General features: G+C 40.2%; 1 protein-coding gene and 1 non-coding gene across 2 annotated transcripts in view; both read right to left on the bottom strand.

The window, feature by feature from the left end:
* Positions 1-18,955, bottom strand: part of LOC110265289 (uncharacterized) — a 59,157-nt gene extending 40,202 nt beyond the window's left edge. Inside the window, exon 1 of the mRNA XM_021108218.2 lies at positions 18,916-18,955. Coding sequence (XP_020963877.2) covers positions 18,916-18,955 — 40 coding nt within the window. The remainder of the gene's footprint in view (positions 1-18,915) is intronic.
* LOC148574465 (small nucleolar RNA R71) lies at positions 15,979-16,082 on the bottom strand. Its single transcript, XR_015906907.1, has one exon. It is a non-coding gene; the product is annotated as a small nucleolar RNA R71 (small nucleolar RNA).
* Positions 18,956-25,549: the final 6,594 nt, after the last annotated feature.

Here is a 25,549-nt window from a genome sequence, read left to right as displayed (position 1 = left end):
CGGAAGTTCTATCCTTGTTGGAGTTCTCCCAAGATTAATTGATAATTGAAGGTTGTTCTGCTCAGTTATCCTTTACTGGTTAGAGGAAAGTCAAGCAAGTTGGAAGTCTACTCCTGTTCACAAGTTCTAATCCTCTCCCTTGGGAAGGAATAGTGTCAGTGACTAGAGAGCCATCCAACAATAAACCCAATTACAATTTTATTCTTGAGCATTCCAACTCAAGATTCTCCTCTCAATCAACTCCCAATCAAGTTAGAAAACTACTCGCTCATTATGAATGTAAACTTCACAAAATAAGAAAGGGAAATAAAGGAAGACATGATAAATAATAATCAAAAAGGTCAATTAAAAATAAAAGTAGTTCTTGTATTAATAAATTCTAAAAATAATCCAATAGTAATTCTGAACAAATTAAGGATATGAAAGAGTAAGTGACAAGTAAGGAAAACAAACTAGAATGATCAAGTCTTGGCGGAGGTAATAACTCTTCTCAATATCTCAATCCAAAAAGCAATAAAAACAAAATCCTAAGAACTATGAATGTGTAGAGAGAAAACCTAGAGGAGGAGTAAAGTCAGATCTAAAAACTAAAAATTATGCCGAATCGATCTCTCCTAGTCTCTGCATGTTCCCTGGCTCTAATCTGCTTTTCTGGGCCGAAAATTGGGTTAAAACATGGCCCAAAATCGCCCCCAGTGAATTCTGCAAATTCTGTAGATCGCGCACGTCACGCGATTGCGTCATCCACGCGTTCCCGTCATCCAACGTTTTGCCTTGCCACGCGTGCGCGTCGTCTACACATTCGCGTCACTCATGCAGTTTCCAATCCATGCGTTCGTGTCAGGCACACGAGCGCATCACTACGATTTCTCCATTTCGCGCGGTCGCGTGACCCATGCGTCCGTGTCGCTTCTCGTTGGTCATCCCCTTAATTTCTTGTATTCCTTCCATTTTTGGAAGCCTCCTCTCCAATTTCCAAGTCATTCATGCCCTATAAAGCCTGAAACACTTAACACAGGGATCATGGCATCAAATGGAATAAAGGAGAATTAAAATACATAATTAAAAGTCTCTAGGAAGCAAGTTTTCAACCATGGAGAAATTTTGGGAAGGAGTTGTAAATACATGCTAATCATATGAATAAGTGGGTAAAGATTTGATAAAACCACACAATTAAACACAATATAAACCATAAAATAATGGTTTATCAACCTCCCCACACTTAAACATTAGCATGTCCTCATGCTTAGTTGAAGGAGATAAGATAAATGAGTAGGAACATGTAAAACTCATGCAATGCAATGCAACCTATACATGTGAATGCAACTATATGATTCTTGTCCACTTGGTTAAAAGTAAATAAGCTCTTCAAGACAATCACAAATCAAATTCCACTAATTCAATTCTTATACAGTAACAATAGATAAAAATGCAAGAAGGTAGCTGATGAGCGGATATTTTATACGCTTTTTGGGGTTAATTTCATATAGTTTTTAGTGTGTTTTAGTTAGTTTTTAGTTTATTTTTAGTAGTTTTTAGGCAAAATTCATATTTCTAGACTTTACTATGAGTTTGTGTGTTTTTCTGTGATTCAGGTATTTTCTGGCTGAAATTGAGGGAGCTGAGCAAAAATCTGATTCAGGCTGAAAAAGGACTGCTGATGCTGTTGGATTCTGACCTCTCTGCACTCAAAGTGGCTTTTCTGGAACTACAGAACTCCAAATGATGCGCTTCCAATTGCATTGGAAAGTAGACATCCAGGACTTTCCAGCAATATATAATAGTTTATACTTTGCTCAAGGATAGACAACGTAAACTGAAGTTCAACGCCAGTTCCATGCTGCTGTCTGGCGTCCAGCGCCAGAAACAAGTTACAAGTTAGAGTTCAACGCCAGAAAAGGATCCAAAGCTGGCGTCGAACGCCCAAAACAGCCCTATGCACGTGATTAGCTTAAGTCTCAGCCCCAGCACACACCAAGTGGGCCCCAGAAGTGGATTTCTGCACCATCCATCTCAGTTTACTCATTTTCTGTAAACCTAGTTTACTAGTCTAGTATTTAAAGAACTTTTAGATACTTGTTTTGTATCTCATGACATTTTAGATCTGAACTTTGTACCTTTTGATGGCATGAGTTTCTAAACTCCATTGTTGGGGGTGAGGAGCTCTGTTGTGTCTCGATGAATTAATGCAAGTATTTCTGTTTTCCATTCAAACATGTGTGTTCCTATCTAAGATATCCATTCGAACTTCAATATGAATGTGATGAACGTGACAATCATCATCATTCCTCCATGAATGTGTGCCTGACAACCACTTACGTTCCACCATAGAATAAATGAATATCTCTTAGATCTCTTAATCGGAATCTTCGTGGTATAAGCTAGATTGATGGCAGCATTCAAGAGAATCCGAAAAGTCTAAACCTTGTCTGTGGTATTCTGAGTAGGATTCAGGGATTGAATGACTGTGACGAGCTTCAAACTCGCGAGTGCTGGGCGTAGTGACAGATGCAAAAGGATAGTAAATCCTATTCCGGTACGACTGAGAACCTGCAGATGATTAGCCGTGCGGTGACAGCGCACCTGGACCCTTTTCACTGGAAGGATGGATGGTAGCCATTGACAACGGTGATCCCCCAACACGCAGCTTGCCATAGGAGGACGTGCATGCGTGAATCAAAAAACAGAGAAAAGCAGAATTTCAGAAGACAAAGCATCTCCAAAACTCCAACATACTCTCCATCAGTGCATACAAGTATAATTTGTGTTCTGCCCTTTTATTCCTTGCAATCAAATTTGATAAGTGAATTATTTTATTGTTTTCCTGACTAAGAGTTACAAGATAACTATAGATTGCTTCAAGCCAACAATCTCCGTGGGATCGACCCTTACTCACGTAAGGTATTACTTGGACAACCCAGTGCACTTACTGGTTAGTGGTACGAGTTGTAAAAAGTGTGATTTACAATTCGTGCACCAAATTTTTGGCGCCGTTGCCGGGGATTGTTTGCGTTTGAACAACTGACGGTGAATCTTGTTGCTTAGATTAGGAAATTTTTGTCTTTTGGGTCAGAGTCTTTTATTTTCTTTTCAAAAAATTTTTTTAAAAATAATTTTTCTATTAAATCTCGTGCCAAACTTTAAGTTTGGTGTTTTCTGGTTGGTTTTCCTTTGTTTTTCAAAAATTTTATTTTGGTTTTCTAAAAATTTTAAGTTTGGTGTTCTTTCTTCATGTTCTTGTGTTCTTGCGAGTCTTCAAAGTGTTCTTGAGTTTTCCTTGCGTCTTGATCTTAAATTTTTTAAGTTTGGTGTTCCTTGGTATTTTCCCTCCAGAATTTTCGAAAACAAGGAGCATTAGATCTAAAAATTTTAAATCTTGGGCTATCTTATTGTTTCTCTCTTTCCTCTTTAAATTCAAAAATATCTTTTCTCTCTATTTTTAAAAAACAAATTTTCGAAAATTATTTTTATAATTCAGATTTTTTTTTTCAAAATTTAAAATCTTTTTCAATTCATATCTTTTTCAAAACTTTCTGACCACTTTCTCTCTCCTCATTTTTTCAAAAATATTCACCTATTTTTATTTATTTTATTTTAATTTATTTTATCTTCGAAATAATTAAATAAATAAATAAACAAACAAAAATAAATTTTTTATTTTACATCATCTCCCTTTCTCCATCATGGATCTAAGTGGAAATGAACAGTCCAGGATGACTCTGGGGTCATATGCTAACCCCTCTACTGCTTCATATGGGAGTAGTATTTGCATACCCTCCATTGGAGTCAGTAGTATTTGCCAGTATTTCGGTCTTTCACAGGAAGAACCTACAGAGTTTCTGGCACAGTTTTTACAAATTGCTGACACAGTACATGATAAGGAAGTAGATCAGGATGTCTACAGATTATTACTGTTTCTATTTGCTGTAAAAGACCAAGCCAAGAGGTGGTTAAATAACCAACCTAAGGCTAGCATAAGGACATGGAAACAGCTGACAGAAAAATTCCTGAATCAATACTTTCCTCCAAAATGGATGACACAGCTAAGGCTGGACATCCAAGGCTTTAAACAAGGAGATAATGAATCCCTTTATGATGCCTGGGAGAGATACAGAGAGATGCTACGAAAATGCCCCTCTGAAATGTTTTCAGAGTGGGTTCAGTTAGACATCTTCTATTATGGGCTTACAGAAAGAGCTCAGATCTCTTTAGATTGCTCAGCTGGTGGATCTATCCACATGAGAAAGACAATTGAAGAAGTTCAAGAGCTCATTGATACAGTTGCTAGAAATCAGCATCTGTACCTAAGCAGTGACTCTTCCATGAAAGAAGAGGCTAAAATAGTAACTCCTGAACTCAGTCCTGCAGAGGAAGCTGCTGAATTCAATCAGCAATTGGATTTTCTAACAAAGCAGTTGGCTGAATTCAAGGATAAACTACAAGAGACAAGGATGGCTAATATAAACATGGAAGTACAATTAAAGCAAACAAAGCAGTAGCTGTCAGAACAAATAACAGAAGAATGCCAAGCAGTTCAATTAAGAAGTGGGAAAGCACTAAATACCCCACTTCAAAGCAGCAGGAAACCAAGAAATGAGCAAACCACCCAAAATCCATCTGAGGACAGTAAGAGCCCAGGGAAAAATAATTCTGGCGTTAAAACGCCAGAAGTTGGGTGGAAGGCTGGCGCTGAATGCCCAGACCATGCTCAGGACTGGCGTTCAACGCCAGAAACAAGCAAGGATCTGGCGTTGAACGCCCAAAAGAAGCACAGTTCTGGCGTTCAAACGCCAGGAACAGATGAGGAGCTGGCGTCTAACGTCACTCCAGCTTCTAACTCTGGCACTCAATTGCCAGTGAGGGATCAGACACACACAATTGCTGATAACAACCCATCTAAAAAGGCTTCTTCAACCACTTCTGTAGGAAATAAACTTACAGCAACTAAGGTTGAGGAATATAAAGCCAAGATACCTTATCCTCAAAAACTCCACCAAGAGGAGCAGGATAAGCAATTTGCTCGCTTTGCAGATTATCTCAGGACTCTTGAAATAAAGATTCCATTTGCAGAGGCACTTGAGTAAATACCTTCTTATGCCAAGTTCATGAAAGAGATCTTGAGTCATAAGAAGGATTGGAGAGAAACTGAAAGAGTTCTCCTCACTGAAGAATGCAGTGCAGTCATTCTGAAAAAGCTTTCCTGAAAAGCTTAAAGACCCTGGGAGTTTTCTGATACCATGCACATTAGAAGGTAATTGCACCAAGACAGCTTTATGTGATCTTGGGGCAAGCATCAACCTAATACCTGCATCCACTATCAGAAAGCTTGGTTTAACTGAAGAAGTTAAACTAACCCGGATATGTCTCCAACTTGCTGATGGCTCCATTAAATACCCATCAGGCGTGATTGAAGACATGATTGACAGAGTTGGGCCATTCGCCTTTCTCACTGACTTTGTAGTGCTGGAAATGGAGGAGCACAAGAGTGCCACTCTCATTCTAGGAAGACCCTTCCTAGCAACTGGACGAACTCTCATTGATGTCCAACAGGGGGAAATAACCCTGAGAGTCAATGATGATGAGTTTAAGTTGAATGCTGTCAAAGCCATGCAGCATCCAGACACATCAAAAGACTGCATGAAAGTTGATCTTATTGACTCTTTGGTAGAAGAGATCAACATGGCTGTGAGTCTCGAATCAGAGTTGGAAGACATCTTTAAAGATGTTCAGCCTAATTTGGAGGATTCAGAGGAAATGAAAGAGCCTCTGAAATTTCCTCTGGAAGAGGAAAAACCTCTTAAACCCGAGCTCAAACCATTACCACTATCCCTGAAATATGCATTTCTGGGAGAAGGTGACACTTTTCCAGTGATCATAAGCTCTGCTTTAAATCCACAGGAAGAGGAAGCACTTATTCAAGTGCTAAGGACACACAAGACAGCTCTTGGGTGGTCCATTGGTGACCTTAAGGGCATAAGCCCAGCTAGATGCATGCACAAAATCTTATTGGAGGATAATGCTAAACCAGTGGTTCAACCACAGAGGCGGCTAAATCCAGCCATGAAGGAAGTGGTGCAGAAAGAGGTCACCAAATTACTGGAGGCTGGGATAATTTATCCTATTTCTGATAGCCCCTGGGTGAGCCCTGTTCAAGTTGTCCCCAAAAAGGGGGGCATGACAGTGGTTCATAATGAAAAGAATGAAATGGTTCCTACAAGAACAGTTACAGGGTGGTGCATGTGTATTGACTATAGAAGGCTCAATACAACCACCAGAAAGGATCATTTTCCTTTACCGTTAATAGACCAGATGATAGGAAGACTGGCAGATCATGATTATTACTGCTTTTTGGATGGCTACTCAGGCTATAACCAGATTGCAGTAGATCCCCAGGATCAAGAGAAAACAGCATTCACATGTCCATCTGGAGTGTTTGCTTATAGAAGGATGCCATTTGGGCTGTGTAATGCACCTGCAACCTTCCAGAGATGCATGCTCTCTATTTTCTCTGATATGGTGGAAAAATTTCTGGAAGTCTTCATGGATGACTTCTCAGTATATGGAGACTCATTCAGCTCCTGTCTTGATCACCTGAAACTAGTTCTGAAAAGATGCCAAGAGACCAACCTGGTTTTAAACTGGGAAAAATGTCAATTTATGGTGACTGAAGGGATTGTCCTTGGGCATAAAATTTCAAACAAGGGAATAGAGGTGGATCAAGCAAAAATAGAGGTGATTGAAAAATTACCACCACCTGCCAATGTTAAGGCAATCAGAAGCTTTCTGGGGCATGCAGGATTCTATAGGAGGTTTATAAAGGATTTTTCAAAAATCGCAAAACCTCTGAGCAATCTGCTAGCTGCTGACACGCCATTTGTGTTTAACACAGAGTGTCTGCAGGCGTTTGAAACGCTGAAAGCCAAGCTGGTCACAGCACTAGTTATTTCTGCACCAGACTGGACATTACCATTTGAGCTAATGTGTGATGCCAGTGATCACGCCATTGGTGCAGTACTTGGACAGAGGCATGACAAGCTTCTGCATGTCATTTATTATGCCAGCCGCGTTTTAAATGATGCCCAGAAAAATTACACAACCACAGAAAAAGAATTGCTTGCAGTGGTTTATGCCATTGACAAGTTTAGATCATACTTAGTAGGATCAAAGGTGATTGTGTATACTGACCATGCTGCTCTTAAATATCTACTCACAAAGCAGGATTCAAAACCCAGGCTCATAAGATGGGTGTTGCTTCTGCAAGAGTTTGATATAGAAATAAGAGACAGAAAATGGACAGAAAACCAAGTGGCTGATCATCTGTCCCGGATAGAGCCAGTAGAAGGGACGTCCCTCCCCTCTCTTGAGATCTCTGAGACCTTTCCAGATGAGCATTTATTTGCCATTCAGGAAGCACCATGGTTTGCAGACATTGCGAACTATAAAGCTGCAAAGTTCATACCCAAAGAGTATAACAGGCAACAAAAGAAAAAACTAATCACTGATGCAAAGTACTACTTGTGGGATGAACCCTATCTCTTTAAGAGATGTGCAGACAGAATAATCCGGAGATGTGTGCCTAGAGAAGAAGCACAGAGGATCCTATGTCATTGCCATGGATCACAATATGGAGGCCATTTCAGAGGTAAGCGGACAGCCACCAAGGTCCTCCAATGTGGTTTCTATTGGCCCACACTCTATAGAGATTCCCGAGAGTTTGTACGTAACTGTGACAGTTGCCAAAGAGCTGGTAATCTGCCCCATGGTTACGCCATGCCTCAACAAGGAATCTTGGAGATTGAGTTGTTCGACGTATGGGGAATTGACTTCATGGGACCTTTCCCACTATCATACTCAAACACTTACATTCTGGTGGCAGTTGACTACGTATCAAAATGGGTAGAGGCCGTTGCAACACCCACTAATGATACTAAAACAGTGCTGATGTTCCTCTAGAAATATATCTTCAGCAGGTTTGGGGTCCCTAGAGTACTAATCAGTGATGGGGGCACTCACTTCTGCAACAAACAGCTTTACTCTGCCATGGTCCGGTATGGGATTCGCCACAAGGTGGCGACTTCATATCATCCACAGACTAATGGGCAAGCTGAAGTCTCTAACAGAGAGCTAAAAAGAATCCTAGAACGGACTGTAAGTACCCGTAGAAAGTATTGGGAAAGAAGCTTGGATGATGCTCTGTGGGCATACAGAACAGCATTCAAGACTCCTATAGGGACCTCTCCATACCAACTTGTGTATGGTAAGGCATGTCACCTGCCCGTGGAACTGGAACATAAATCCTACTGGGCAACCAGATTCCTAAACTTTGATGCCAAATTAGCTGGAGAAAAAAGATTGCTCCAGCTAAATGAGCTAGAGGAATTCAAATTCACTGCTTTCGAAAATGCCAAGCTTTATAAAGAAAAATAAAAAAAGTGGCATGACAGAAAGCTGTCATCTAGAATCTTTGAACCAGGACAAAAGGTCCTGTTGTTTAACTCTAGGCTCAGGCTATTCCCCGGGAAACTGAAGTCCCGGTGGAGGGGACCATATGTGATTACAAGTGTATCACCATATGGTTATGTGGAGCTTCAAGATATTGATTCTGATAAGAAGTTCATTGTTAATGGACAGAGAATCAAGCACTATCTTGAAGGCAATGTTGAGCAAGAGTGCTCAAGGCTGAAGCTAGATTAAAAGCTCAGCAAGGTCCAGCTAAAGACAATAAAGAAGCACTTGCTGGGAGGCAACCCAGCCATGGGGCATCACTTCCTCTACGCATTTTGCCCTATTCTTGATTTTATTTTTTCACTGATACTAAGGTAAAGAGTCAATTGTATAAGTTCACAGAGCTACAGAAGGATTCTGCACACAAAACAGAGAAAAAGAGCTCACTGGCAAGAAAACGCCAGTAAAAGTCTGTTTTGGGCGTTCAACGCCCAAAAGAAGCATCCACTGGGCGTTGAACGCCAGTAAGGATAGCCATCTGGGCGTTTAACGTCAGATTTACAGCATCCTGGGCGTTCAGAAAAATGCCCAGTGACAAAGGAGTTCCTAGCGTTCAACGCCAGAAAGAAGCAACAGCTGGGCGTTGAACGCCCAGGAGAGGCAGCATTTGGGCATTGAACGCCCAAAACTTGCAGCGTTTAGGCGTTCAGACGCCAGGATGGTGGGGAGGAGGTGAATTCGTTTTTACTTCATATTTTTCATTCTAAATTTAATTTTCATGTTTCAATTCATGATTTCTTGCATAAACATGTTAAGAACCCTGATTTCTAAAATCCCTAATTTCTAAAAACCCTATTTTAAAAATATAAAATGTATCTTAATCCATAAGCACAAATCCTTTTTTCAATCCAATTCAACTCTTTTTCAAAATTTTCAAAGCAAATCTATCTCTTTTCATTCAAAAATCTTTTCAACTAATCAATATCTTTTTCAAATCTCCATACTATCTTTTTCAAAAATCCAAATCTATCTTTTTCAAATATCTTTCATATCTCTTCAATTTTAAATTATATCTTTTCTTATCATACTTAAAATTTTCTTAAAAATCATATCTTCTATCTTATCTTCCTCCCTATTTTCAAAAACCCACCCCCCTCTCCCTTTAAATATGGGTTCGGCCTCCCTCCCCTCCCATCCACCATTGCACCTAGCTCTCCTTCTCTCCCTCTCCCTTCTTTTCTTTTTGCTTGAGGACAAGCAAACCTCTAAGTTTGGTGTACTTATCCGTGATTGATGGGATATTTTTGTGGAAGAAACGAATTCCTCCAAAACACCCAGAACTAACCGGCAAGTGCACCAGGTCGTATCAAGTAATAAAACTCACGGAAGTGAGGTCGATCCCACAGGGATTGATGGATCAAGCAACTTTAGTGGGTGATTAGTTTAGTCAAGCTAACATTTGTGTGATAATTGATGCAGCAGAAAGTAAATGACAAGGAAAATTAAAGTGCAAAAAGTAAATTGGACAGTAACTTAAAGAACAAGGAAGTAAAATAGCAAGAATCTTAAATTGCAAGAAAAGTAAATTGCATGAAAGTAAAGGGGACTGGGTGCAGGGAAATTAAATGAAAGCAGTAAATCAAAGCTTAGAACAATTGCAAGGAAATTAAAATTGCATGAAAAGTAAATTCAGATCACAGTGGCTCAAATGTAAAATGCAGAGGAACACACGTGCAGGAAAGTAAATAAGAATTGCAGCAGGCTTAATGTAAATTGAATTGAGGAACCGAACAGAAAATGAAATGCAGCTCAATTGCAATAACTAAAGGAAAGTTGAAGATCTCAGGGATTGGATGAGACTAGAGACCAAGTCTAGATCTCAATTCCTTCCTTGATCCAACAGTAAACAATTTGCAGAAGAAATAGAGATGATAATTTGCAGAAGAAATAGAGATGAAAGCAGTAAAGAGAGTTTTAATTCAAATTGCAATTCACTGAAAGTTTGCAGAAGAGGAAAACAGAGAGAATTCTCAAGTTGAGATTGAAACAGAATTTCTTCAATTCTCAACCCAAGATTCAAAACAAAAAAAAACTAAAGAGAGAGAGTTCTGTATTCCTAATGCTCCCTAGTGGAGCTTGCCTCCCTATTCACTCTATTCGGGCCTACTTTCTAAAATGAGAATGATGCCTTATATAGGCATTTTTACAAAATAAAAACAAATTACAATTAAAATGAAATTTCTATTCTAACTATCTCTTGTGCCTTTGAGTGGTGTCAATTGGGCCCTTGCTCTTGATGGAATTGGGTTGATAGAGGCCTTGGTTGATTGCTCTTGGAGTTTGGAGAAGAACCGAATTGAACCGGGTTTGGAATCATGAAAGCTTGAGTAAAAGTTTGAGTAAAAGTTTGAGGCAAAATTTTACTCCAACTTTTCACATCAGCCACCTTCTTTTGCTGATACCAACATTGGGGCAAAAGTTAGGGGTCAAACTTTTGCTCCAACGTTGGCCTCCCCTAGTGCATGTATGTGGCGCTACTTTGTCCTCTTGTCAACGTTGCCAATTTTATGTCCACTATAGACTATTATATATGGTTGGAAAGCTCTGAATGTCAAATTTCTAACTCAATTGGAATCACCTCAATTGGACATCTACAACTCAAGTTATGCTCCTTTGAAGAGGACAGGGTCGCTGGCTTTGGTGCCCAACGTTTGAGGTAAAGTTTGCCTCAAACGTGGTCGAAAACGCCAGTTTTGGAGGCTCAAACGTATTGTCCACCACATATTATTATACATTGTTAGAAAGCCCTGGATGTCTACTTTCCAATGCCGTTGGAAGCACATCATTTGGAGCTCTACAGCTCGAGTTATACTCCGTCGAAGGTGCAGAGGTCAGTTGGCCTCACTGCAGGTTGCCACCATATTCGTTTATGCATATTGCGGGACAGTTTTCTCCCTCAATTCTAGTGTCCACCATGCAGTGACATATATGCTTGGAAAGCTCTCAATTCCTACTTTCCATTTCTTTTTGAATCATCTCATTTGGAGCTCTGTAGCTCAAGTTATTCTTGTTGGAAGTATACCCCTTATATGGCTAACTGAGCTTATAGATTGAATCTTTAATTAACCCAAGCTCTCACATGATCATATATGTATATTCTATATAACTTTAAATTTCATACCTAGCTACCCAAAATTTTCCTTCCACATTCCATACTCATGTATCAACTTTATTTTAATTTTATCATATCTGTATTGATCTTTGAATTTTAACTTAACATTGGGGTAATTTTGTTCCCTTTTTCATTTATTGAAAAATTTTTTAAATTAAAATTTTTTTTGAACATGAAAATAAACATAGCTTATCAATGCACATGGATTTTTAATTTTTATAGTCTCACATGAGTAGGTACCCAAATTCTCATTATCTTATCATGACACATTCTCTTATTATCTTTTGTTCCCACAATCTTCCCATACTCAATTAACACACAATTCTATCTTAAGCTAACCAAAGATTCAATTGAGATATATAATTATTTTTTCGCTTAAGGCTAGTGATGTGATAAAGTACAGAACAAATGGGATTTAAAGGCTCAAAGTGGCTAACAAAGGTAACTTAAGGGGTAGGCTTAATTTAGATAAGTGAGCTAAACAAATAATAGCCTCAATCATATGCAAGCATATAAATATATTAAACATTGGACATATAGGATGAAACAAAATATAGATTACAATCATAGAGAAGTAAACACACAAGAATGAAATATTTATGGTTAAATAATGTAACCATGTAACTAAGCTCAAATCTTACGGGTTGTGTGTTCTTAGCTTTTTGAAACTATGTTCCAAATACAACTTCAAGCAAATTTAACATAAAAGTTTTGATTAAAATTAGTGAAATTTTTGTTCTAAAATAAAATAGGGTCTTAGAAGAAACTTATTATCTTTTCAATCAAGTAGAACATGCATGCAACTAACCTATTACTATGCAATTTATCCTATTTTATTGGTGTTAAGAAAGAGAAATTACCTCCGGAAGTCAGGTACTGACCGACCTCCCCACACTTAAGGCCTTGCACCGTCCTCGGTGCCATCTGTCAGGAACAAAGGTGGGCTGGTAGCAGTATCTCCACAGTCGGGACCGTCATGGTTCCCTGTGCTGGTAAAGGAAGTGAAGTCCGGAGTATCTGGGTCATTGTCAGGTCTGTGGTTGCCTGTGAGTAGCTCCTTGAGGTATTTGAATCGGCGCTGGTTGTGGCACTCTCGTAGCTTCGCTTTCTAGTCTTGCCGGTCCAACCTTTCCACTATTTGATGGAGCAGCTGACTTGTTGAAGGTGCTTCTGGCATGGAAGGGGGATGATGCCGGGGCATCTTGGCCAGTTTCACTGACCTTTTCTTTACTGTTTTTAGGCTAGTTTCATGCATTCCCTTAGGAAATAAGCTAGTTTTGGGTAGATATTCACTTACACCTTGATTCAAGCATACATTGTACATTTTACATTATTTCATAAGGATTTTGCATGAGTTTAGTGACAAATTATATGTTTCATTGCCCATGACTTGGACTAGAACTTTGATGCGCTCTATTGCTTGATTTCAGGACCAAAGGAAGCAAGGAATGGGAGGTAACTTGCAAAGTTAATGAGAAAAGTGATTGCCAATAACGCTCTCGAAGCCATCATTGACCACGTTAAGAGTCACGTTAACTAAGTTAACGTGAAATCTAACGTGGAGAGGGGAAGTTGAGCCAACGTTAGTGACACTTAACATTGTCACTAACGTTGGCAAATGCTCATAAGTGGCCACGTTAGAGTCCATGTTAACTTAGTTAACGTGGCCTCTAACGTTAGAAGGGGGGAGAAACGCCAACGTTAGTGACATTCAACATTGTCACTAACGTTGGCCTAAGGAGAAACATACCACGTTAACTCCCACGTTAACTTGGTTAACGTGGGAGCTAACGTAAGAAGCAAGAGTGGTCGACAACGTTAGTGACACCCAACATTGTCACTAACGTTAGAAGCAACCACACAACACCCCAAGGAGCCACGTTAACTTCCACGTTAACTTAGTTAACGTGGAAGCTAACGTTGATGAGTGAAAGAAATGCCAACGTTAGTGACATTCAACATTGTCACTAACGTTGGGGATGGCTAAGCATGGCCACGTTAGAAGCCACGTTAACCTAGTTAACGTGGACTCTAACGTGAGACATAGGGGCACCTTAGAACGTTAGTGACAATGTTGAGTGTCACTAACGTTCTCGAAGGATGGCAAGTGCACGTTAAGGAGCCACGTTAACTAAGTTAACGTGGGCTCTAACGTGGGAACAAAGGGGGCTTTTTAAAGTTATTGGGAATGTTAAGTCTCAATAACGTGTGCGAAGGACTTAGAGGCAACGTTATTGGAAACGTTTGTGCCACTAACGTTGAAGTTAACATGGCTTTTACTTAGGAACGTTAGTGAGAAAGTTGATTGTCACTAACGTTCTCGAACTCATATTTTCACTAAACGTTAACACCCCTAACGTCCTGAGCTAAAGTCTATGCCCACTTTACACTTTCTCTCTGCAACTAAAGCCAAGCCCAAATGAAGAAGAGAACTGCTTCAAACTCAAGATCCAAAGGCCCAAGACTTGAAGAGCCAACTAGAAGCTGAGAAAAGTAGTATATATAGGAGTAGCTTTGAATTGTTGAAAGGAGGCTGGAAGTTGGAAAGAGAACTACTCTCTGTATTTTACCTTCTCTGCATTTTTCTAGTTTTATGATGTATTCTCCATCTTTGTTTTCATTTTCTAGAGCTATGAACAACTAAACCCCTTTCATTGGGTTAGGGAGCTCTGTTGTAATTTGATGGATCAATACTAATTTTCATTATTCTTCTTCTATCTTTTCTCTTGATTTTACTTGAAAGCTTTCGATCTTCATCCAATTGGGTAGTTATCTTGGAAAAGAAGCTATCCAAACTTGGATCTCTTTTGAACCTTGAAAGAAGAATGAAGAGATCAAGCTAGAAATGCTTTCTCATGCTGGACCAAATTGGATTTGGATGGGTATGTGACTATAACCCTCTCAATACTTGATTTGGGAAATGCATGTGGTATAATCAGTGACCATACTTCATCTCTTCTCATGAGAAATTGACCAAGGAATTGGCTATTGATCAAGATTTGAGAGATTGAATTGCAAGAAATTATAATTCAATCAATTAAGATTGCCAAGGAGATCAATGAGTGCATTGATTGAGGAAGAGATGAAAATGAACTTGATCCGGAGAATTGCAACATCTCCTGAGCCCAATGAACTCCCCATCTCTGATCTTACCCATTCTCTTTAATTTCTGCCATTTACTTTTATGAGCAAATCCCCCATTCCCATTTACAATTCTGCAATTTACTTTCAGTCATTTACTTCCAGTTCTTTAATTCTAGCATTTACTTTTCTGTTATTTACATTCCCGCCATTTTATTTTCTGCAACTCTCAACCCAAATTCTGGATTCGCTCAACTAGAACATTCTTCTAATTAAAGTTGCTTGATCAATCAATCCCTGTGGGATTCGACCTCACTCTATTGTGAGTTTTTACTTGACGACAAATTCGGTACACTTGCCGAAGGAAATTTGTTGAGAGACAGTTTCCACCCGTATCAAGTTTATGGCGCCGTTGCTGGGGATTGATTGTGCATCAACAATGATTAAATTGGAAGATCACTAGATTGAGCATTTTATTTTGTGAATTTCATTTTCTGTTTGAGTGATTTACTTTCTGTTTTAGTTAAACTTCTTCCCTTCCCCCTCTACTCTTTTGTTTTTTTTTTTTGTTATTTTCAATTCTGTTTGCTAACCCACTAACTGTTTGATATATTGCATCACCCACAACTAACAGTAATTCTGACAAAAATACTTTCTGCACCTATCTTTTCTTGCTTGCACTTGATGGTTGTATGACAGGGAGAAGAAGCGGGGCTTCAACTTCCTTCGATTCTGAACCTGAGAGGACCTTCCTTAGATTAAGGAGGGAGGCAAGAGGAAAGAAAGTGGTTGGTGCTGAGGAAGAAGAGGAATTCTTTGAACCAAACATGGAAGACAACATGGAAAACCATCATGAAGAAGAGGATCACAACCATGGGGGAGGAGGTAGAGTAAATCATGCTGGGGAGGATAGAAGAGTTTTGGGCTCTTACATCAATCCAAACCCAGACAATTGTGAAAGTAGCATCCAAAAGCCAACAATCCATGCCAACAACTTCGAACTTAAACCACAGCTCATCACCCTTGTTCAGAACAACTGTTCGTTTGGAGGAGGTGTTCAAGAAGACCCCAATCAACATTTAACCACCTTCCTGAGAATATGTGACACAGTGAAGTCTAATGGTGTTCATCTTGACGCCTACAGACTGCTCTTATTTCCATTCTCACTCAAGGACAAGGCAGCCAAGTGGCTGGAATCTTTCCCAAGGGAAAGCTTGACAACTTGGGAAGACGTGGTGAACAAAGTCTTAGCAAGATTTTACCCTCCTCAACGAATCAATAGGCTGAGAGCCGAGGTCCAAACTTTCAGGCAACAAGATGGTGAGACTCTATATGAAGCATGGGAGAGGTTTAAGGACCTCACAAGGAGGTGTCCACCTGACATGTTCAATGAATGAGTGCAGCTGCATATTTTCTATGAAGGGCTCTCTTATGAGTCAAAGAAGGCCGTAGACCATTCATTCAGAGGATCTTTGAAAAAGAAGAAGACTATTGAGGAAGCCATAGATGTTATTGAAACAGTAGCAGAGAACGACTACTTCTATGCTTCCAAAAGAGGGAACACAAGAGGAGTAATGGAGCTAAACAATGTAGATGCTCTGTTGACCCAAAACAAGCTCATTACCCAGCAGCTGGCTGACCTCACCAAGAAGATGGAGAGGAACCAAGTAGCACTAATCTCCACTTCATCGACAACCCAAGAAGGAGTGAATGAAGAAGCAGAGGGTAGTCAGGAGCAAGCCAACTACATTGGGAATTCACCAAGGCAAAACTATGATCCATACTCCAAGACCTACAACCCTGGATGGAGAAACCACCCAAACTTTGGGTGGGGAAGTCAGCAAGATCAAAACCAAGACCAGAGACGTTACAACTCCAACAACAATGCAGCTCACCAACAATTCACACAGAGGACATCTCAACACCCCAACAACAACAATTCTCCACACGCCTATCAAAACCAAAACAGCACATCTGCTCCGAATCAACCATCAATTGATGACAAGCTCTCTAAGATTGAAACCTTACTTGAAGGAATATGCCAAGAGATTCAAGAAAATAAGGTGTTCAAAGAGGAGGTGCGAGCCAATATTAAGAACCAGGGAGAGACCATTAGGAAGCTGGAATTCCAGGTGGGATGTTTAGTTGAGAAGATTCCCAAACCTACCGATAGCTTCCCAAGTGACACGGAGAAAAACCCCAAAGGAGAAGCAAAGAAAGTAAGATGGGAAGATTGCAAAATGGTCACTACAAGTGATCAAGAGACTGAAGACAAGAAAGGCAAACCTTTCAAACAACCTGAAGACAACTCAATAAAGGAGGAGGATAGAGATCACCAAAAACCAGAAATCTCACAACAAAAGCTGCTGAATCTCTATGCACCCTTCCCTCAACTGCTCAATGGTGCTGTGGAAAAGAGAATATACTCAAGGTTCCTAGACTTGTTTGCATCTCTGCATGTAAACATACCATTCATCAAGGCAATTCAACAAATGCCTGCATTCATCAAATATATGAAGGAACTTCTTCCCAGAAAAAGCTCACTCAAAGGAGGCCAAACTATAGTGATGAACAAGGAATGTAGTGCCCTTATTCAACCTGAGTTGCCTACAAAAAGAAAAGACCCAGGGAGTTTTCACATCCCTTGTGCCATAGGTGAAACTATGTTCGATAGAGCACTATGTGATTTGGGGGCCAGCATCAACTTACTGCCATTATCCCTGGTGAAGAGGCTGCAGATCAATGAGATAATGCCCACAGATGTAATCATCCGACTGGCTGACAAAACTCAAAAGCAAGCAATAGGAGTGGTGGAAAATGTGTTGCTAAAGGTTGGAAAATACTTTCTCCCAACAGACTTTGTCATCCTGGACATGGAAGAGAGTCACACTCACCCAATCATATTGGGAAGACCATTCCTAGCTACGGCCAGAGCACTTATCGATGTAGAGAAAGGGGAGCTAATATTGAGAATCCATGATGAACGACTCAGCTTCAATGTTTTCAAACTCTCACAAGAAACAGATCAAGAGGACAAGGAACTAAGCACAAATGATAATGAGACACTGAAAGAGGAGACAAGCACTGAAGCACAGCCAGTTCATTCTGAGATCCCCTTAATTGATAAACAAGGAAAACAGCAATTGCCACAGCTCAAGGAAAAATTGGAGGAACCTAAACCTCTAGAGGCAGGTAAAGACAGCATCACAACTCCTTTAGAAAAAGAGGTCACCGAGGGCAAGGCAACCTCAAAAGAAACAAAGAAGAAGGTACCAAGGAAGTGGAGGAACAAGAAGATCCCTACTGAAGACTTCTCTCCAGGGGATAGAGTTGTCTCAGCTTACTTCCCAAACATTCCCCCTAATCTCCCCACTGTACCATCTCAGTTACCTAAGGTCTTCACTATCAACAGAGTTCTTTCCCTGGAACATGTGGAGATCATTGATCCAACCAATGGATATAAGTTCACAGCAAGAGGGGAGGACTTTAAGCACTACCAACCACCCTGATGAAGGAAAAACGTCAAGCTAGTGACGCTAAAGAAGCGCTTCATGGGAGGCAACCCATGTTTTATATGTTTTTAGAAAATAGTAAAAAAAATCAATGTTTATGAATTTCAATCCAAACTTGACAAACACTTGGTGAAGTCCTTATTGTGCAGTATATAGTGAGGAACAAGTTTGGTGCTCAAAGCAAACCAAGATGCATGCTAGTCTTGGGAACTTTGAACAAAAACTTTTCATCACAATGCTTCAAACTAAGTTTGGTGTCACCCCATGGTGCCATCAATCTGCCTATAAGGATACACAAGTAGTTAGTTAGTTGAAATTCATAAATAAACAAACTCTTTTTCTTCTCTTTATTATTCTAGCCGTAGAGTTTGATTTTTATGATATTAATTTCCTTATTTTAAATCTTTATAGGAAAAAGGAAAAGGGACGTTAAAGGAGAGTGATTGGACAGTTAAACAAAGAAGGTTCGGACACCACAAAAGGAGGGACTACACACTTGTTCCGAAAGGGGAATGCATTGGAAAATGTTGCCATGCAACATTGGAAAAATGGGACCCCTAAAAGACCGAGCAATCTCATTCATAGAGTGATGATCCTTGTCTTTTATCCATGCATCACCCCAACCGTCCATCAAGTAACTACCCCATCAATCCACACCCTCCATTCTCTCACAACTTCTCTATATAGATGACCCTTGTTCCGTACCCACTTTCATTGTCACTACCCACTCTTCACCACTCTCCATTTCGGTACAAGACACTTCCTACCCCATTAAAAACCTTTTTCCCACCTCACTCTCTTCATTGCAATAAAACCCTAAACAACCAAAGATCTCCACAACTTTGCCACCTTCACATAATAACTATCATTCATGGCGTCTTCGGGTTCTAAAAGAAGGAAGGGAAAGGAACCCATGGAAGAACACCCATATGATGAAAAGAGATTTAGAAGCTTGCATCATGCATTGCAATACGGGTGGATGGTTGATAAGGAAATCATTTATGAGCTGGGATTTCAAGTTAAGAAGACTGAGTGCCCCAAAATCACAGAAAAGATAGAAAGGAGAAGATGGGAGCTCCTCACTGATCCAGTCATTAAGGTGAATGCAAACCTCATAAGAGAATTTTATGCAAATGCGGTTCGATATGATAAGAAGGATGAGTCCTATACAAGCTTTGTAAGAGGAAAGATGGTGGACTTTGGTCCCATGAGTGTCATGAGGGCATTGAAGCTACGGTCTATACAGTTTGAAGAAGAAAGCTATCACTCAAGATTGGACAACCCCAATTATGACCAGATTCTACAAGATATTTGTGTACCAGGAGCTGACTGGGAAAGGGGTGCGAGAAATAAACCAAAGTTCATCAAGAGAACAGATCTCACTCCTGAAGCCAAGGGGTGGTTTGAGCTAGTGAGAAGGTCTATTCTCCCAGCTGCAAACAACTCGGAGGTGAATGTCAAGAGAGCCACGATGGTGCATTGTATACTGAAGGGAGGAGAAATCAAGGTTCATGAACTCATAGCTGAATGTATTAGAAAGATGGCAGAGAAAAGCGACTCAAGAGGAATGTTAGGTTACCCCAGCACTATTTACCGAATATGCAAGAAAGCTGGGGAGGTTTTTGAAGATGAGAACCCCATGTGGATAAAGGAAGGCATCCCAATAACTGTACGAAGGATGAATGCTGCAGCATCCCCTCTGCCTCAGCGGAAGCAAAGGAAGAGGACAGCCCCTCAAGTAGTGGAAGGACAAGTCTTAGAGGGTCAAGCACAACAGACCTTGGACATGCACCAATTGCAGGAAGCCATTGATGGCTTGTCTAGACAATATTTGGAAAGCCAAGGAGCACAGAAAGAGCTTCAACTATAGATGATGGGGCAGCAAGAGGAAGCACTCTCAAGATGGATGACTCAGCAAGGTGAGTGGCAAAGGCAAATAATGGAACAGCAACTAAGTCAAGGACAACAATGGGGAGAAACATTCAACAGGATGGAACAAAGGCAAAATCAGCAACAAGAATCCATCCAGAGGCTAATCAACATCCAAGCACATCAAGGGGCACACATTCATGAGATGCATCGAAGACAAATAGAACAGGCAGAACTATTAGACGAGCAAAGGGCATTCGCAGAAGGAGTTTACATGAGCGAGACAGGACATCACATAAACACTCAAGCCAGGCTCGGCTACTTAGTGGGACAGCTGCCAATATTGCATCTAGGAATAGCCAGGTATGAAGAAATGAAGGATGAATTAGCACGAGAGGAAAGACAAAGGGTGGAAGAGAGTCATGAGTCAGTGAGGAAGGCACTTGAGGATTGGAAGCAAGCAAGATTGGCACGGATGCAAGGAAATGCAAGAGGAAACAAGGAGGACAAGCAAGGAAAAGAGCATGGACATCCACAACATTAAAAGGTGGTGGAGTTCCTTCTTTATTCCACCTTTTTCTATGCTTTAAATAAGGAAGATCTTGTATGAAATAGAACATGCTTCCATGTTAATTTGAATCTTTTTAAATTCTGTCTTTTAAGTTTTCTTTCTGAATAGGTGTATGTGTGCTAGTCTTTATGTCACTGCATCCTTACTTTACTTACTTGTATGCTTGCTCCTTTTGAATCAAATGAAGAGAGAATGTTTATGTTTCAAAAGACCAGAGTAGAGTTCATACTATGGAGTACATTCATGAGTTTGTGGTATGATCATAAGTTAGCTAAGTTGGTTCAACCATAAGGTGGGATGACAACTATCTGGCCTGAATACTTTGCTTTGAATATACTCATGAGACTAAGTATATGACAAGATCCTAATAAGAGAAAGAGAAAAGAATAATGAAAGTGGAAAAACAAAAGAAAAAGAGTAAGCAATAAGGCTAGGCACCAATGGTTTTGATCTTAAGATATGTGTCTGTGGTGTTCCTGTGTGAGGGATTTACTTGAATGAATAAGCTCTTAGGGGTGCTTTATCACTTGGTAACTTGGGTTAACTAACCCGGGATTATCCGCTGAAAGTCCATTATCAAGAGTAACCCTCACCACAGAGCATTTAGTAACCCAAAGAGGTGCTGGACACCAAGGTCTCAAGAAGGAAAATAAATGAACTATATGCCTGTGGTGTGTATGTATGGGGGAGAGACTTGAGGGAGTAAGTCCTTAGGGGTGCTTCAACACCTAGCACCGTGAACCAACTGGTTCGGGAGTGTTGGCTGAAAGCTTATCTTAAAAATTTGCCCCCTTACAGAGCACTTAGCCTAAGAACACAATAAGCTCTGAAATGACAATAAAGGGATCAATGAATAAAAGTCTCATGGGATGTAAGCAAGGTGAATGTTTTAGGACATGATAAAGGTCTGAAAGCCAGTAAAGGAATGAACCTAAGTTGCTATGCATGAAACCACCATAAAATCAGTGATATGACTTCCACAAGAATGACTCATCTCTCTTGGCATTCCATTCATCATTCTCTTGTTCCAGTACTTGCTTAGGGACAAGCAAGCTTTAAGTTTGGTGTTGTGATGCCAAGGCATCTTGGTCAGTTTCACTGACCTTTTCTTTACTGTTTTTAGGCTAGTTTCATGCATTCCCTTAGGAAATAAGCTAGTTTTGGGTAGATATTCACTTACACCTTGATTCAAGCATACATTTTACATTATTTCATGAGGATTTTGCATGAGTTTAGTGACAAATTATATGTTGCATTGCCCATGACTTGGACTAGAACTTTGATGCACTCTATTGCTTGATTTCAGGACCAAAGGAAGCAAGGAATGGGAGGTAACTTGCAAAGTTAATGAGAAAAGTGATTGCCAATAATGCTCTCGAAGCCATCATTGACCACGTTAAGAGTCACGTTAACTAAGTTAACGTGAAATCTAACATGGAGAGGGGAAGTTGAGCCAACGTTAGTGACACTTAACATTGTCAATAACGTTGGCAAATGCTCATAAGTGGCCACGTTAGAGTCCACGTTAACTTAGTTAACGTGGCCTCTAACGTTAGAAGGGGGAGAAACGCCAACGTTAGTGACATTCAACATTGTCACTAACGTTGGCCTAAGGAGAAACATACCACGTTAACTCCCACGTTAACTTGGTTAACGTGGGAGCTAATGTAAGAAGCAAGAGTGGTCGACAACGTTAGTGACACCCAATATTGTCACTAACGTTGGAAGCAACCACACAACACCCCAAGGAGCCACGTTAACTTCCACGTTAACTTAGTTAACGTGGAAGCTAACGTTGATGAGTGAAAGAAATGCCAACGTTAGTGACATTCAACATTGTCACTAACATTGGGGATGGCTAAGCATGGCCACGTTAGAAGCCACGTTAACTTAGTTAACGTGGACTCTAACGTGAGACATAGGGGCACCTTGGAACGTTAGTGACAATGTTGAGTGTCACTAACGTTCTCGAAGGATGGCAAGCCCACGTTAAGGAGCCACGTTAACTAAGTTAACGTGGGCTCTAACGTGGGAACAAAGGGGGCTTTTCAAAGTTATTGGGAATGTTAAGTCTTAATAACGTGTGTGAAGGACTTAGAGGCAACGTTAGTGGCAACATTTGTGCCACTAACGTTGAAGTTAACGTGGCTTTTACTTAGGAACGTTAGTGAGAAAGTTGATTGTCACTAACGTTCTCGAACTCATATTTTCACTAAACGTTAACACCCCTAACATCCTGAGCTAAAGTCTCTGCCCACTTCACACTTTCTCTCTGCAAGTAAAGCCAAGCCCAAATGAAGAAGAGAACTGCTTCAAACTCAAGATCTAAAGGCCCAAGACTTGAAGAGCCAACTAGAAGCTGAGAAAAGTAGTATATATAGGAGTAGCTTTGAATTGTTGAAAGGAGGCTGGAAGTTGGAAAGAGAACTACTCTCTGTATTTTACCTTCTCTGCATTCTTCTAGTTTTATGATGTATTCTCCATCTTTGTTTTCATTTTCTAGAGCTATGAACAACTAAACCCCTTTCATTGGGTTAGGGAGCTTATTTGATGGATCAATACTAATTTTCATTATTCTTCTTCTATTTTTTCTCTTGATTTTACTTGAAAGCTTTCGATCTTCATCAAATTGGGTAGTTATCTTGGAAAAGAAGCTATCTAAACTTGGATCTCTTCTGAACCTTGAAAGAGGAATGAAGAGATCAAGCTAGAAATACTTTCTCATGCTGGACCAAATTGGGTTTGGATGGGTATGTGACTATAACCCTCTCAATACTTGATTTGGGAAATGCATGTGGTATAATCAGTGACCATACTTCATCTCTTCTCATGAGCAATTGACCATGGAATTGGCTATTGATCAAGATTTGAGAGATTGAATTGCAAGAAATTGTAATTCAATCAATTAACATTGCCAAGGAGATCAATGAGTGCATTGATTGAGGAAGAGATGAAAATGAACTTGATCCAGAGAATTGCAACATCTCCTGAGCCCAATGAACTCCCCATATCTGATCTTACCCATTCTCTTTAATTTCTGCCATTTACTTTTATGAGCAAATCCCCCATTCCCATTTACAATTCTGCAATTTATTTTTAGTCATTTACTTCCAGTTCTTTAATTCTAGCATTTACTTTTCTGTTATTTACATTCCCGCCATTTTATTTTCTGCAACTCTCAACCCAAATTCTGGATTCGCTCAACTAGAACATTCTTCTAATTAAAGTTGCTTGATCAATCAATCCCTATGGGATTCAACCTCACTCTATTGTGAGTTTTTACTTGACGACAAATTCGGTACACTTGCCGAAGGAAATTTGTTGAGAGAAAGTTTCCACCCGCATCAGGGGAATGTCTGTAGCTTGTTCTGCGGACTGGCTAGTAGCGGCTGTTGGTGGCCTGAGATATTTTCTGTTAGGGACGTATTGGTCATCCCTTGGAAGCATGGCTTTGGTGTCCCCAACTCTGTAGGAGACTCCGGCTGAGACAAGATCTGAGACCAAGGCGGGAAAAGGTAAGTTGCCCGCAATTTGTACGTGTCCCATGGCATTCTGGATGTGTCTTGGTAGGTTTAGAGGCTGGTCTGTAAGGATACACCAGAGTAAAACAGCCATGTCTGCAGTGAAGGAGGACTCATGAGTGTTCGGAAATACGTAATGGGACATAATCTGTGCCCATACGCGAGCCTCCAAGGTAAGTGCTGAAGCCGATATCCCTTTGGGTCGGGATCGATGGTATCAGTAGATCCATCCGCTGCCAGGTTGTGCGATAACTCTGAGAACGGCATCCCAGTCAAATTGGTATGTCTGGCTCTTGAGTAAGGCTTCTTGGAATGCGTCCAATCCTTCTGAAGCAGGGGGAAGATCTAAAGCTCGCTGAATGGCCTCTTCTGTAATGGGATTTGCTTCTGACGGGCATAGACAGACTGCAGGGTTGGCAAGTGGAAATTAGAGTAGAACTCGACTACCCATGAGAGATTAACCTGTCGTGGCTGTCTTTTTAGGAATCCCCAGTGTCTGTGTTCGATCCGTGGCTAAACAAATTCAGCAATACGGGTCGGGAGGATAAGCAGGTATTCGTTGCTGTAATTCCTTATTGCCAGGATGGGGAACATCTGCTCACAGTAGCAGTTGGGAAATCGTGCAGTGTCCTTTGCTGGGAAGGCTTTCTCTTTTTCATCAACCTTTATAATCCTCTTAATTCGTTTTGTTGAGGGCTTAACTGCAGTTGAAGATGGCTCTGCTGCTAATGCTCTTTTTGTTCCTCTTCTTGCTAGTGGTTTGGGAGTAGCTTTCTCTTTTTCTTTCTTGGTGGCCATCCTGAAAGGGAAATAGTAAGGATGTTAAAACTTCAAGGGTTAGAGCAGGGAAGGGAACGGGAAATGTGGTAATCAATGCACATTAAAGATGAATGATGTTAACACATGGTCATGACTACATGTGAAAAATCATCAACGGAAATATAGCAAGTGCATATGATGACAATTAAATGCAAGGTGTTTATTGGCATGCCGGCAAAGGCATGAGTAGCATAGATCAAGCATTAAATGTCCAAGTTAGATTACCAAGCCTTTCAAACTAATAACCTGTTTGTAATAACAATTATATTTAAATAATATAATATAAAAAGGATTTTGTGAAAAGCAAGCATATAGAGTAGTAGAATGAAAGAAATCTAAAAATAGTGCACAATGCCATATGGGCGTTTTCACAAATACATAGCATGCATGGTGAATAAGCTATTGAAAGTATTAAATTGAACATGCAAGCAACCCTTAAAAATTAATATATAATTGTCAAACAATTCTGTAATAATCCACAAGCATATCATAAGAAACAATGACCCAAATAAATTTCCAACACCAATTAAAAGAAAAAGAAAACATGGATAATGAAAGT

The sequence above is a fragment of the Arachis ipaensis genome, chromosome B2 (genome assembly GCF_059453495.1).
Source record: "Arachis ipaensis isolate K30076 ecotype BB chromosome B2, ASM5945349v1, whole genome shotgun sequence".
Classification (NCBI taxonomy): domain Eukaryota; kingdom Viridiplantae; phylum Streptophyta; class Magnoliopsida; order Fabales; family Fabaceae; genus Arachis; species Arachis ipaensis.
This window is presented reverse-complemented; position numbering and strand designations above follow the sequence as displayed.